General features: G+C 37.8%; 1 protein-coding gene across 1 annotated transcript in view; it reads left to right on the top strand.

Moving 5' to 3' along the window:
• CPE (carboxypeptidase E) overlaps window positions 1–16,248 on the top strand; it is a 58,232-nt gene that overhangs the window by 29,034 nt on the left and 12,950 nt on the right. The window contains exons 2-5 of the mRNA XM_027676770.1: window positions 9,852–10,048; window positions 11,850–12,017; window positions 12,982–13,099; window positions 13,877–14,059. Coding sequence (XP_027532571.1) covers window positions 9,852–10,048; window positions 11,850–12,017; window positions 12,982–13,099; window positions 13,877–14,059 — 666 coding nt within the window. The remainder of the gene's footprint in view (window positions 1–9,851; window positions 10,049–11,849; window positions 12,018–12,981; window positions 13,100–13,876; window positions 14,060–16,248) is intronic.

Genomic DNA, 16,248 nt, shown 5'->3' with positions numbered 1-16,248 from the left:
CAAGTACAGTTGAGATTTACTGCTGGTTATCACATAGCATTAGTACCTTAAATGCACTTGAGAGACTTGAGAGAGCATTAGCTGCTAAAATCAGGCTGGAGGTAAAGTGCAGCAGAAGAACAGATTTCAGTAAGACACTTTTTAGTTAGGGTTTCACAGAGTTTGCCATGTTTTTAAGCCTACAATGCAGCTGTATTTTTTCTGAGAAAACAAACAAACAATCAACAACCATCATCTGTCATCTAAAATGATGGAACTCTGCCGTTAAAAATAATTTGTACCAAAAGGGTGATAGTGAAATAATTTTTAAGAAAAAAAGAATCCATTTGCGTATTTGTTGGTTTCTGAGAATATTGACATAAATCAGGTTGGTTGTGTTCTGACGTAAATGGTGTCCTCTGTTAGTCATCACAATATTTCATATTTTTTTCCACAAAGGAGTAAATTAACTGCATAATTGCTTTTGCAGTTTGCCTTTGTCTTTCTTACTGTCATTTTTTTTAAAAGGCCACTTTATAACACTTTCTGTAAACTCCATGACCAATAATCACAGAAGCTGAGATCAATAAATAGTAGGGCTCATCAAGCAGGAAGAGCTATATAAATATGCCAGTGCATAACAAACTCTTATTCTGTAACCTGCTGTCTACACTATGGACTTGTTACAGATGTTCATTTATGGGGAGATTTTAACCCTTTCCATCTGTTAGCAATGACGAGTGCACTTCAGCATCATCTGTGTGAATCGCAGATCTGCAGCCCACACGTTTTTTCACACAGTGTCAGATTGTGACAAAACAGCAATGGAATATAAGAATTTTCCAGTTACCAATAAAGAAGGAACATCCAGTACGAGCAGCCTTGGTGGAATAACAAGTGCCACTGCAATGCCTCAGAAAGGCTCCTGGAAATCAAGGGAGGAAGTGTGAAGGCTTACCAGTAGTTATTCCTAGATCCTTAAGCACAAAAAGTATATTTCCCAACGACCCAGAATGTCCTTGTGACACAAATTGTAATACTTTTCAGTTAGAAATAGCTCTCCTCTGCCGAGAGAACAATGCAAAGAGTTTTGCTGGGTGAAGGCGAATTCTTTGAGTGTGCTTCCCTTGCACATGCTGATACAGCCCAGGGCCCAAGGCAGTGAGCCCCAAACGCTACCCAAGCTTGCTTTCCTGCTGAAACATGGCCCTGCAGTGAGTTCTGGGGCTTGACGCTACTGAGGAGGAGCCAGGAGCCCTGGCCTGACTTTACTTTCTAAGCCCTTTTCAGATTTGCTTTCTGCTGGAGGCACTGCTGGGGAAATCACAGTACCCATCATTTCCAGCCTGGAAATTGCCACCACACAAGCTCGTGTCTGCGCTTCTGTGCTTTTGGCCACCCATTTGGCAGAGGGAATCATAGAATGGTTTGAGTTTGAAGGGACTTAAAGATCATGTAGTTCGAATCCCCCCGTGTGGCAAGGGCCCCTTACACTCTAGACCAGGTTGCTGAAAGCCCCATCCAACCTGGCTTTGAACATTGCTGGGGATGGGGCATCCCCACCTTCTCTGGCCAACTTGTTCCAGTGCCTCACCACCTGAACAGTAAAGAATTCCTTCCTAATATCTAATCTATATCTACAAGCAGTGTTTAATCAGGCCTGTATAATTTACTGGAAAAGAATTATTTACATCTTTTCATTGACTTTTTCTTTGTTTCCAGTAATAAGGGAGAGCCTTACTGTTGTTTCTTCACCCTATTCATCCAGCATTTCTACCCAGTTCTTTGATTTCAGAGTCTGGAATTTAGCTGTATTTTTTCCCCCTTGAATTCTATTTCTTTTCTTTTTGAAATGAGGATGTGTCTCCTGCTGGCAGCAGGCGTTTGAACTAGTTAGCTTTGAAATTTCCTGTATATTTGTTACATGCAAAAGGAGTGAGCTAGTTGAGCTCAGTCCTTTTGAAGTGTTCTGATGGCTGGCAAGTACTTTCGTAGTTGAAGTGAAAAAGCTGATTCTAGAGTTTGCTGAAGAGAGAAAACTTGCTAAGTGAACTTGATGAGGAACCATCATAAATACATGTCTAAATTATGTATCAACTTTCTCTTAATCAGGTCTATTCTGATGATGAATTGATGGATTGAAAAAAAATAATCTTTGCTCTATCTGTCAACCAAAACTTGAGGGATACAGTGAGTGCTTTTGAAATGAAAATTCACTTGGTCATACACTGTTATAAATGGAAAATTCTCCTCTCCTACTGAGCACAGTGGAAGACGTGAATTGAATCTCTTACATCCCACAGCCAGCATCAGAGCAGACATAGAGTTACTCATGACATCTCTGTACTTCCAGTGTCATTTACAAAGAACCTCAGGGTACATTTTGGTCCGTATTTTTTCCAAGCAGTGAGACCAAAAACTGGCAGGTAAAAAACTCTGTCTCCTACTGTGCCACAGACTGGTAAGGGTGGTTCACAGATTGGTAAGGGTGAAAAGCAATTTCACGTTTGTTTTCCTAGGAACCTCATCTTCAGTGCTGAGCTAACAATACTTGCTGCTGTAACACTATAACAAATTCTGTAAAAGCAAAGTCCTATTCAGTTTTCTGAGGGCATGAAAAATGCAATTTATTGTAAAACTAATTTGGTTAACCCAGTTGTATATACAGATGGTTATTTGTTGCTTCTAAAAATCTGATGGTTTTTAAAATGTGCTTTGAACTTGAGAGGGCTTTTTAACACATTTACATAAGATGAGGGGTTTGTGCATATCACATTTCCGTGATTCTTATTAAGTTAAAAGGTTTTGCTTTACAAGAGATTTGTTATGATTTAAAGGATCATCACCACCTGTATTGGATAAAACCATCAGTTTGTGCACAGTAACACCAGTCTAGTAGGCAAAAATTGTTGTACTCCGTGGTAAAGCAGGTGGGCTTTTCCCAAAATGCTGGATACAGTGCTACACTGTGCAACACTTCAGTGTAAGCACAGTATGTTGTGGAAAGATCACAGGGATGTGCCAGCAAAGAGCTGTAGGTGGGGACTGCAGGAACTGAGCAGATGCTTTGCCCACTTCTTGTGGGAGGCTGTGCCAAGTCCTGTAGCTGCTGGGGTGAGAGTGGGCTGTTGGAAACCTGGAGAAAACACTGAGTCATGCAGAACCTTTCTGATGGAAATAGCTATCTTGGGCATGAGGTAATCTATCTGGAGAATTTAATTTCCAACGCAAAGTCACATAAGATCCTAGTTTGAAGCCCAACTGACAGACTTTGTACTCAGTAGAATGAAGATTGCATCTTAATTTGTACACATCAAGGCCAGCAGAAACAGCTGCTGTTTGTGAGCTTTCACTCCAAGTGAAAGCTGTATTCTGTATTGTACAGAATTTGTTGTTAACTTTAATTTTAAGCAGTAGTGAAAATTTCCAGAAAGAGCTTGAAACTGCTCTTGAATCATAGCTGTTAAAAATTATGCTTTTTTTTAAAAAACAAGAAGTTACCAAAATATCCCTAATTTTCTTTTGTCTTGTTTTCTTCTCAGTGTATTTTCTAGCAGTTAATGGCAAGAAAGTGAAATATTAGGTTTTTCAAAGGCCTTCAGTGTTGACCAGTTTCTGCTTTCATGTAAGCCACATGTGAAAATTCCAGTAGTTTCCCTTTCAACAAGGTTAGACCAATGCTACTGTCTTAGTAGAAGTTGTCCTAAAATCACAGCGAGCCTCTACAGTGATTTAGAAACTAATACTGCATTGCAGCTCTCTCTTTCAATGCCATTTTCGTACAAATTGCGGAGAGTTTGAGGCAGATTCAAGACATTTGGTTTACAGAGTGTCTAAAATCTAAATTTTCTAATTAGTTCACTTTCCTGTCTCACATCCCCATGTGTTTTCTTCTTTTCCTCTCTTTTTTAATATTCAAAGTAGAAACCCATTTTATAATCTTTGGTTTTCCATGTATTTGAACTCCAGAAAGTTTCTTTTTCTTTAAAATATGAATAAAAATGTGGAGCATAAGAAAGTCTTCAATAACATTTAATGAATGAACTTCTTGCCAGCGAGGGTTCTGAGATTTTATATGCCATTTATCTACAAGAGAACTTTACTGGTTGCCATATAAAAAATGACAAGCAACTGTAAATAATCAGAAACACTAAGTCTATTATTTCAGGAATGTTGCAGGCTTTTCCATAAGAAATACAGGAAGGCAGAAGGATTTAATTTTTAAGGATATTCAAGGCTGGTTTGCAAAACAGTTTATTAAGCACTTAAACTTCACAGTAGTTAATTGGTTTTGCCCCACATGGTTTGCACTTCCATGAGTGAAGTACTGTATGTTAAGGCTTATACCCATCTCTTAACTTCTATCCATCACAATCAAAACCACGTTCTCCACCTAAAGCAACACAGGTCCCTGTGGCTGCAGCACCCCCACCTCCAGTTGAAGAACATCCTTTAGCAAAAATGCAGTTCTTAAGTGAATTCACAGCAGAATGCAATTCCAACATGCATTTTTGGTCCAACACCATGAATGTTCTAGGTGGTATCATGCTTCCAGTAGTCAGCTCCACTGAAGCCTTAGTGCTTCTTACCAGAATGGGATGTTGGCTAGCCAAAGAAGCTAATGCCACCAGTGCCGCCATTGAGGATCTATTACAGGATACCCAAACAAATAAGAAAGCCTTGTTACAAAATCGTGCTGCAATAGACTTTCTCTTTTTAGTAAATGGCCATGGGTGTCAGGAGTTTGAAGGCCTCTGCTGCCTCAACTTCTCTGATCACTCCCAATCTATCCACTCCCAGATCAATCAGCTTAAATCCTTGGTTCATGAAATCAGTCAAGTTAATCATTTGACTTTTGATGATTTTTTCAACTGGCTACCCTTTAAAGGCCTCTCTTCCACTATTAAGAAAATTATTGTAGTTATTGTGCTAGGACTTTTCGTAGTGTTTCTCTTTCTGTGTGTCTTTCCATGCCTACTCAGTTGTGCCAGAACCTTTCAATCATTAAGGGCATATCCTGCTCTAGAAAACAAAAACGGAGGAGATGTAGCAATAGATTTATGGAAAAAGTCCTGCCAAAGATGGACTGGTGAATCAGAAGTTTTTAATGTTGTTTAAACACGTGTTAAGATGGCTTTTTGCAGAGTCACTGCTGCTTCTTCCCGACACCCTCTGTAAGACTCCTTATCTCTCAGGCAGGAGTGTCCTGGGAAGATGTCCTAAGGTTCTCTCGTTGGTCTTTTCTTAACCCCTTCCTTATTTGGCTGTTAACTCCCTACCTGATTGGGTTTTTTGTAAGACCCCTCACCTGTGATTGGTCCCCTTTGACCCTCCCAAGAGCTTTATGAACCCCTACCCCACAATAAACTTCCTCTTTCGTCCGTCTCTCCCTGGTGGTCTGGTGAGTGCTCCTTTGTGGGGTCTCAGCACCACGTGGCGGGGGGCAGGGTGGAAGGGCATACACCTTCCAGGTAATGGACTGAAGCCAGGCCTGAAGGTTCCCCCCTCCAACTCATCTACCATAAAAGGCTAACTGATTGACATTAGACCATGACTAGTGGCATGACATTGCCTTAACTCATGGTATATTTAATTAGTATGTGCTAAAGTTTTTGTCCCTACATTTTAGAAAATTACTCTTTACTGTGCAAATGGCAGTCGTTAGTTTACTGACCTGAAAATGGCAGTCGTTAGTCACAGTTAATCGGATGACCTGTCTAGCATTAATGATGTACATGCTGTTCCTAGGAAACTGTGGAAGACTTTTGCTGACAGTAACTGCAGAAGCGAATGATGACATTCACCATGTTTGTCAGGCACCAGAAAAGCACGACATTTTAAAACACTTTTTTCCTCAATCGTTTATCAGGTTGTAATGTACCACACAGTCAGTTTAAGAGGGATGTAAAAGCTTTCTAAAAGCTTTAATGATATGATGGCTTAGATTTCACCGGAGATACTAAGATATTTATAAACTTGATTGCTGCATTTCATTTCTTATGTTAGTATCCACTGATTCATTCATTATTGCAAACCTCTCTATCTGAGCTGAAATTAGGTGTAAGTATATATAATGTCATACATTGTTTGCAAGACTTACTTTTGCTATTGTGAATGAGAGATTATTGTTTGTCAAGATATACTATCAGAAAATTAATAGAATTCATTAAAGAAGAATTTTAAATATTCACTCAATGTAAAAGCTCCTTTGTGTTTATTATATCTTGCACCGTGGGAATCCATCTAAACAATTTTACTTTTTTTTTCTTTTTTTTCTTTTTAGTGAGGGTCAAATAAATGAGAAAAGCCAATTATATTTCTTTAAGCTTCTTCCTTAAAGCTACCTCCAGTTCTGCAGTGGAACAGAAGTTTTTCTACTTGTTTGAAACAACTGTTTAAAAGTTCTTCATCAAATTGACTTTTACAGAGTCTTTTAATAAAAAAAAAAATTCTGTGAGGGGATTGCAGCTACAGAACCTTAGGAAGGGTGATTGAGGCCTGCATTAAATGGCTCATGAAGGATTAATGGGAGGAGCAGCTCTTCCTCTAGCTAAGTGGCATGCTGGCAACAGGTGACCCAGAGGCTGTTTTCTCCATGGGCTGGGCTGTTTTCCAGAGAAGGCTGAAACTTGTAGAAATGGTTTGGCAGGATATATTCTATGAATAGGCCAGGGAAGCCATAAAGTGTTAAGGCTGAATGACCTGATGGATGCCATCCTTGGCGTTTGAGCTATCTGTGTTAGCCCATCCAATAGTGGAGGAGGAGGAGGTGGTGGTGGTTTCTTTGGGTGCAGTAGTGGACCTGGGATGCTGGCTGCATTCCAGAGTCATTCACTAAAACTCAGGGAGCTGAGCTTGCTTAACTCAGCCAACAGAGTGATGGGCATTTTACTGTTGGCCTCAGCAGTCTGCCCTTCAGTTCGGACTTCATTGCCATAGAGAAAGAGAGGATTAGGAAAGAGTTTAGGTAGGAGCAACTTGAAAAAAAAAATAAAAAAAAGAAAGTCCGCAGAAGGTACACCCTGAGTTGCAGTTTTTACTCTAACAAGGCAGACAGCAATGTAAATGCAAATTAAGGGCTTCATTAACTGCAAAGATGTATCAGCAGATAGTAGCCTGTGGAAGCTCCCTCGGCTTTTTTTGGGCACTGTGGCAAAAACTAATGACTTCATCACCATTGTCTCCTTTTCCAGAATGGATTCCCTGATTTTGTTTGCTCATGATGGGTATGAACAAGTAGTGAGTGGACTGCTAATTCCCCCCCACCTCATTTGTGACATTAATTTGTTTTTGCTGAAATAAACAGTAAAAATTGGTTTTCCATGGGGCAGCTGCAAAATGTGGAAGTGAGACTTATTTTTCCCATTGTTCTGTTAGATGTAAGTTACACTGTTGAAATGATTGAGTTTTCCTAAGATTGTATGAAAGTATGAAATTCAATACCTACTCATATTAAGCAGAAACCCAGTATTTCTTTTGTTGCTGTGCCTAGAATTAAGAAAATGGGCAGGGCTGGGGGCTGGCAGAGAAGAGATCCCACAGATGTGGTCCAGGCAGCCTTGTTCTCTGTGGTCAGAGGATTGATAGGAGATGGGTTTCTTTCCTTCAGAGACAAGGATAAGAAAGTGCCCAAGGGAGCTAAAATATAAACACAGGTTATGTTTTGAGGCAGGGCTGTTATTCTACTCTCTGTTATCTTTCCATTTTCATTCCTTTTGCATTTGCTTTTAGATTGTTTCTTCAACTCCTTGGGCTTGGAGTTTGGAAACTTGGAGTTTCGCTGACACCTCACTGCCAAGAGGATTCTTTGAATACTGGTTTCAAACTTTGTGTTATGAGTAATGTAATTTTTCTTTATCGCTCTAAAAATGATCATTGTTCTCTTTCACTAAAAATTGCTCTCTTGTTTTCCTGACCAAGCCCTCTGTGCCATAATGATTGGTATATTTGACTGTCCCTTATTAGTCTTCCTAAGGAAAATAGGGTTGATGTCTTCAATCATTTTTCATAGGAAACACTTTCCATATTTCTAGTGACTTGTTACCTCTTCCTGACCTCCTTGCTCATTGGGGATGGGTCATTACCACTGAAGATATGGTGTCATGAGGCTGTACTCTTGGCTCACCATAGACCCTGTGTGACTGTTTTCATGAACCCTTCTAACACTGTTAACGATTCTTTGGGGAGGAGGCCAAGTAGTACGGTATGGGAAACATCTGTTTCTCTTTATTCACTTGAACCAGGCCTGTAAAATTCAAGTGGGTGAGAAAAGTGGGTGATTAATGCACAGGTTGGGGAATCAGAAGAAATTCTTTCTCCCTCAGGCTTCCTTAGGGATGTTCTAGGGCACAAGTGGAAAATGCAACAGTGTTCATATTTATGGCAGTAACAATGTTGCCTGTTAGCTTTCGAAACATTTTCCCCATAAGTAACATGCCAATATACATATGCATGTATATTCTAAGTATATGTAATGTGCAGTGCTGCACATTTTATTATATAGTATCCATCTGTTTTCATGGGATCAGGTTGATTGTCTGGTCTGATTACTCTTGATGATTAAACCTCTTGCATTCCCTGGTATTAACAGATAGGAAGAAACAGTAAATAGGATGTCAATGCCAAAAGAGGAAATGGAGGGTTTTAGTCACAGTAACTGCCTTGTGTCCATCAGATAGAATGAAACTGTTTCACTGAAACTAGAAAACTTTTTAACCTGTCTAGCAAAAAAATTCAGGGATGAATCCGTATGTACAAACCCAATTTATCTGGAAGGAAAGGAAGTCATGGTATTAATAGCACTGTGTCTGCTAGCTTCTTATCACTGGATTAAGGTTAACAAGCACAGACTGAAGGGTCGTAAGTAGATATGACTGCATGCTTGATTAGCAATTACTTAGGTCTTGTTTGTGTAACACTCTTCCTGGCTTGAATTTGCCCCTCTAATAGTGCTAAAGACTATCACAAAGTGTGGCTGAAGGCTATTCAGAGCATATAATCAGCTGAATGTTTGATTAAAGCAGTTACAACATAACTAGATTTTAAAATAAGGATAAGGAAAAAGGGGCTTCAGCCCAGAAAATATCATATTTCTCATTTCAGTTCCAGGACGCTCCTTTTAATTTTATTCAGTCATTTACATGTGTACTAAAACCTCTCCAGAATTAGGGCCCAAAGTGTAGTCTTTTAAAAGATAAATACTTCACGGCTCTATAAGACATATCTTGTGTGATTTTTATGTCCATGGTCATGAGAATGAGACTAATGAGCAATTGGGAATATTGGATGGCTTTTTTATATAGAGAATATACATTGAATACATAGTACATATGAACTGAATATCCAAACATATGCTGAGTAATATGTTTTGGATCACTGTGATCAAGAGCTGTTCACTGGCAATGCTTTTGTGAAAGAATTGCAGTTTAATGCCTGTTTATTGCAGTAAGCTTAACCTATTCTTGGAGGGACCATTAAAGATAAGAAGCTTTGTTAGTGTCAGTTTATATATTTAAAAACTGCCTAATCAAGACATACTTTTGTAATATTGAGGCATCAATTGAATTAGATCTCAGTAGTTCATATTACAGTAGTAATGTTAACTTTGGTGCTTAGGATTTATTTTGGCACACTGTGTTGTCCTCTGGTGGTCTTTCTCTGACTTTGGCAAACAGCTGAATATTAGTTAGCATTTGTTAAGCCAGAGTTTAGAAAAAGAACCTAAATCCACTTTTTTGAAGGAGGTTTGCTTCTGGGAATACTGTACCCAGTTGTAGTAACAGTCATACTCACATCTCAGGTGTGCTGTGTCATCCACTCTATGGGTGATTTTTATATGTTGTTCTAAGACATGTTCTTGCTTTTTCTTGCAGGAGAACCAGAATTTAAATATGTTGGGAATATGCATGGGAATGAAGCTGTTGGAAGGGAATTACTCATCTTCTTGGCTCAGTACTTGTGTAATGAATACCAGAAAGGAAATGATACCATTATCAACTTGATCCATAGCACACGTATTCATATCATGCCATCTTTGAATCCAGATGGCTTTGAGAAGGCAGCATCCCAGGTTTGTAAGGCTATGTGTTTAAGAATAGTTATCAATATCTGTTAGTCTCAGGATTATAATGACACTTGGACTAGAAGTTTTACAGATACATGTACTCTTGGTGGTGATTGTTGAATGCAACAACAAAACTGAAGTATTTCCTAATAGTACAGTAGGCTTGTTATGTTTAACGGGGAGGATTTTGTGCTCGACTTTTCAATGAATAGCCTTCTCTCTTGTGACTTTACTGTATTTTAAAATATAATGATGTTTATATTTCATGCATATTCTTTCATCTAAGTTCACTGACTGAACTGCTTCCTAAACAAGTAACTTCTAGTGATACATGATGTTTCAGAAGTGTTAGAAAAGGGAAAGCTGATGTTTTCTTTAAGAATATTCTCATGGAAATGCACTTAAAAGAATTATTTACATTCATCAGAACTTGATCCCAAACCAACAAACTTTTCAAGCCATCTTTTTTAATATGAATAACTTTGATTCTAAGTTTAAGCATGAGGCACTTTAATTAAAGTATTAGTCAAAAAAATTTAGTATGCATTTTAGGGTGATGACTCAGTCAAGAAACACGTAATGCATTAATGCATGACTAGCAAATGGCAGCCAAATAGGGACCCTGTTGTAAAGATTCTGGTGTGTATTATGTTCAAAACCAAAATAAGAATTCTCTTGTTTACAGGGTGAATTTATTTTTTTAATTAATATGGAAATGTTGAAAAATTTCATGTGATTATTAATTTATTATTAAATAACCCAAACTTTATTAAGATCTTTATTAAAATGGTTCTCATGAAGTCTTTAAAAAAAACACAGACCTCTTTTAAACTATATTTGGTCATATGTCTCCCTCTCGTGGCAGTGAAGCAAAAGCTGCCCTCAAATTGATGCAGCATTTTACTGCTTTGAAATCTCTTTCTCTGTAGAGATTCTGTAATATTATTGGAAACTTTTGCTCTGTAGCTGAAGTACACCTTACAAGTTGCCTTACAAGTTAAAAATTATTTATAATACAATTTGTTTTAGTGCTGCTGTTATTCTAATTAAGAAGTATCTTGGTCGTGTACACAGTGTGTGACAGTAGATTCAATATACCCCAAGAACAAAACCAGTAACCAAACTAAGCCTGCTTTAAAGAGTACTGAAAAAAATACAGAGGCAAGCTACATAAAACTATGTGTTCTGAAGTCACTTCCTTAATGAAACCCAAAACTTATTTTAGAGAATCAGCTTAAAGAAAAGATTTTGCAAAACTTCTCATTGCATCTTTATTTGGTGCTACCATTTCAGTGAACAAAGCTAACAGGCAAAATAAAATAAAAGTTTCAAGTAAAGATTAGGGTCCTTCTTTATCTTGAAGCCATTAAGAGAAACTTTTAAACAAGTGTGAACATTCCTCATGACTGATGGATAAATCTACAGCTGCTCTGAGTCTCACTAAAATGAGATCTGTAATTCACAGTCACAGGCAGGAGGCAAAGGGGAAAAGCCAAGTCTTGGGGAAGACACAGCTGGCACTGTAAAATCTGTAGTTCTGGTAATTTTATCCATCCTTAGTCAAAGTGTGCCCTGATGAGAATAATCCCGTCCTGCAAGACCGTCAGTGAAACAGAGGTTGGTTTTATTCCCGGAGAGGTCTAGGAGGAAATAGGGGTGACTCAGCTCTTGGTGCCTCAGAAGTTTTAGGCATGATCCCTTCTTATTCTCAAGCACATGAGGGGTAAACATACACATATAAAGCTTGATATGTAATCTCATGAATCTACTCATCTCCCTTCTCTTTCTGTTCCCTTTCCTCATTCAGCCTGGTGAACTTAAAGACTGGTTTGTTGGTCGAAGTAATGCCCAAGGGATAGATCTAAACAGAAATTTTCCCGATCTTGATAGAATAGTCTACATTAATGAGAAAGAAGGTGGCCCAAACAACCATCTTCTGAAAAACATGAAAAAAGCTGTGGACCAGAATCCCAAGGTAAGTACGGCCTGAATATCAGGCCACTTACATGCCCATCTCTTCCCTTTTGTGCAAGCAAACACATAGCAACCTCTAAGAGATGTGTGTATGATCTTTATGATTCAAGTTCTTCTGAATATTTTCTTAATTTTGTTAAATTTATCCATCTGATGCTTCTTGAATTTTTCCTCAAAATGACTTGCTGTAGTAAACCCTTTTGATCCGTATCACTTAATCCTTAGACAATTCCTCACTCAAAACATGGTGGGTTTTTGTTTTGTTTTGGGTTTTTTGTTTGTTCATTTGTTTGGGGTTTTTTGTGTGGCCTTCTCCCTTGATTTGAAGCTTTTTTTGGAAATATTCTGCATTTTTACCATTGCCAGAAATTCATTTGTGTATTGTGGTTAATTACGATGCTGGCTCAATAACTATTCTCACATATAACACATGCCTTTTTGTTAGCCTTCAATATACAGCCATATATCTGGAGGGATTTTTATCTTGTTGTGTTTACTCCCCAGAGGAGGTTCTAGAAAATATAGTGTTGTGACTGCAGTCCCGTAGGACTGTGGCCGTAATAGATGTATTCTGTCTTCAAAATCAAATTATTAATAAAGTAATTTTACTTTCCATACAGAGAATAGACTGCATCCTACCAACATTTATTTTGAATTAGTTTATTTTCCTTAGTGTAAAATTTAATAGGCTTCCCATCCATAATGGGAAGAAGTAGAAGGTTGCTTTTTTGTAGTTCATTCTGAGCTAACTTACACCACTTTTAAACTTATATTAATCTACTTAATATAATTATAAATCTAATATAAATGACTGGTTTAATTTTCTCTGAAGCCAAAATAAAATTGCTGTTCATTTATCTGTCTTGTATAATGTATGTGATAATAATTAAGCCAATTGTATTTAATTGAATGTCTCTACATGGAATTATCCATTTATAACTTCTGGTAATGCTATTTTGTTGTAGCTTGCTCCTGAAACGAAAGGTGTCATTCACTGGATAATGGATATTCCTTTTGTGCTCTCTGCCAATCTTCATGGAGGAGACCTTGTTGCAAACTATCCTTATGATGAGACTCGGAGTGGTATGTAAATGGAAGTTAACAGGAAATAGCAGGAAAGAAGTTTCATTCTATACTTATTTCACTGCTAGCTAAGGTCCACTTTGTAAACATTATGTCATTGCATTGTAATGGCTTATTTTATCATATTAATCACGTTTATGACCATATTTTCTAGTTTTGAAGATGATAGTTTGTTTCAGTAGATTTATGTGACAAAAATGATGTAATACCTGAGGGAATCATAGTCCCTCAGATATTTTAATCAAGGCAACTTAACTCTTAAGTTAGCTGGGGCTGTTTGTACCCTGTTAAATGAAGTGAGATGTGTCTAGGCTAAGGTTTTTTGCACCTGTAAAAAAATGAATTTCTGAAAGCAGTAGTTTGCTAAGAGAAACAACTATCATTGTTGCCACTTTCTCAGTCCCTTATAAAAAGGGATCCCTTATAAAGGATCTTATAAAAAGGATCACATTCTGGCAGAGATGTTATCATATAGTATACAGCAATATTAGTTTGTTTTTCCTGCTCATCCAGGGGATGAGCAAATGACTGAAATTTCATGAAATGATTAAATTGTTTGTGGTTCTCTTATTTCAGTCAACTCTTTCTCAGTTTAATTGCAAATCCTTTTAATATCAGACTATAAAACTCTTTAGGGAGACACCTGTGTCTTGTTCAGTGTACATAGGATTTCCAGGCACAGTTCCAGTGTGCAGTGCTGGTAATCTAGGTTGTGAGCCCAGTCATATGACTGCCCTTTTAACAATCCTTGTTCCTGGACTTTCTTTTCCTCCCTAGGCAGTGCTCATGAATACAGCTCCTGCCCCGATGATGCTATTTTTCAGAGCCTGGCCCGCAGTTATTCTTCTTTTAATCCCGCTATGTCTGATCCAAACAGACCACCATGTCGTAAAAATGACGATGACAGCAGCTTTGTGGATGGAACAACCAATGGTGGTGCATGGTACAGTGTCCCAGGAGGTGAGCCCACTGCATGGGGGATCCAGGTCATGGGCTATTTTGAGCTTATGTTATCCACAACTTTTGGCCTGGTTAAGGCTAAATCAAAAGTTGATCACTCACCACAGTACATCTATAAAATCCCATAAAGCTCACTGTGGTGCCTATTAAAATATTCCTTTTTATTGCTTTTTCTACGGTGTTTCTTCACTTAGGGTTCAGGTTGTTGCAAATTTAATAGTTCTAAGTGGGCAAGTGATTGCTCTGTTATTGCGAGAGTTTAAGGTTTGGTTTGGGTTTTTTAAGAAAAGAGTAAAAAACAAAGCCCTGATGAGAGCGGGCTACTGATGTTTCATTTAAACCTCAATAACAAAGTATCCAAGCCTGAAGGAAGTGGGGAAGGCCTGGTTTTGCAGTGTTGTAGAAAATGAGTTTGGATTTTGATTTTGAGGGGAACAAAACCAGCCACAAAAATACCTGTGTCTCCATACTTTGTGGCTTTGTTAGTGCCTGATTCTGCCCAGGTGCTGTCCCTGTAGACTTTGGTAGAGCCTTCTGTGCTAAGAGGAACAGCAGAGCTCCTATGGGTATGTCCAGACTAATTTTGCAGAAGTCTAGAAGAGTAGCCTGAAATGAGTCTTTTCATTCAAATGAGGCATTTCATTCTTTTCTACGAAGAATTTGGATATGCTATTTTCTTTGGAAACTGAGGCAGACAGATGTAGGGATATCTAAATCTTTGAGTCTTCTGTCTCTACTAAACTTGGAGTGAAAACTGAGTTGGAGATTCTGAGCTAGGAACTCAGCTTGCATTGGAGTGATTTGCCTTTGCTTTGCCTTTGTTGATTTATACCAGATAACTTTGAACACACATAACAGTTTTATTTTTTGCTTACCTCTTAATATTCAATTACAGTCTCTGACTGAATTTTAAATTTTTACCTGAAGTGAGTAGGAATCTCTCAAAGCATTAGACAGCCTAGGTGGTAGCTGAACTCTGCTTCTCTTACAGAGGGGCTATTAGAAGAAAATAATTAAGCTCATGTGAAGAAATTAGAAACAGAACAATGACTAAAAGAACTCACACAGCCAGCGATCACCAGCTTATTCTTAGAGCTGTTATTCCCAATCTTCACAGGGGCAGCATCTTTCCTCTGCTGTGGTACCACAGGTACTAGGTTTCAGGGACTGGGTGTGAAGTAAAATATTGATATTTTTGAATATAACTGAAAAACAAAAATTTCCCTTTGTGAGAGGCTTTTCAAAGACTTTGAATTAGGACCATTAAAACACCTTTAACAAAACAAAGTTTGCAAAAGTTGAAAAAAATAAACAAAATATTGAGAAGTTTAATAGTTAAAATTTGTTTCAATTCGGTTCAAAAATTATCCTAATGAAATATTAAGTATTAACTATAAAAACATGGACATAAAACTTTAGCTTTTTTTTCCATAGGAAATTGCTATGAAAAGCAGTTTTTCCATTGTTTTGATGAAATGCTTTGATTCTGACTAAACTTCACACGCTTAAGACACATTTTTCCATTGGAAAATCTTATGGAAAGTCTGAATTATTTCCTCTTTTTGGGTCTTATTTTAAGTTAGACTGCTAATTCTTCAACTGAGGCCTTTGTTTTTCTCATGTATTTGTACAGATGTTAGTAGGCAGGAATTCTAGTTCTAAGCAGGATCTATGATCCTAATATGTTGCAGCTAATAAAAATTGAGAGACAACAATATGCTTTGGACTATACTGCATGAATCTCTTTTGGGTTTTTTGGTTTTTTTTTCCTCTATGTGTAGAAATCAACTGACAAGCTGCAACTTTTGAACAAAACTCCATGGTAGTTTTTGCTGACTTAAAAAAACAGTGCAATTCAATGAATCCAGTTCTGTTCTTTCTGTATCTAGTGCTAAGGAAAATAACTAAACATTGCTTAGTTCAAGTGAAAATTGCCTTGGAAACTTTAGTCTGAAAAGCTCTGTCTGGAAATCAAAATTAGGCTATTAGTTTGTCGATTGTATCAGTGATCTTTTGCTATCCGTATGGTAATGCATTCAAAGTTAGTGGCATAAGCTGTTGAAAAGCCATTTGTGTTGATTTAGGAAAAGTATTCCACTGTGTATCCTTACCAGAGTTAGGAATTTATCTCTGAAGACCTTGTCTCTGTGGTATCTGCTCCTATCAGAGCTAAGGTAGCACTTCTCTGC

Source organism: Neopelma chrysocephalum, unplaced genomic scaffold (genome assembly GCF_003984885.1).
Source record: "Neopelma chrysocephalum unplaced genomic scaffold, ASM398488v2 Primary Assembly neopelma1_42, whole genome shotgun sequence".
NCBI lineage: Eukaryota > Metazoa > Chordata > Aves > Passeriformes > Pipridae > Neopelma > Neopelma chrysocephalum.
Note: the sequence above shows the minus strand (reverse complement) of the source record. Positions and strands in the feature narration are given on the sequence as shown.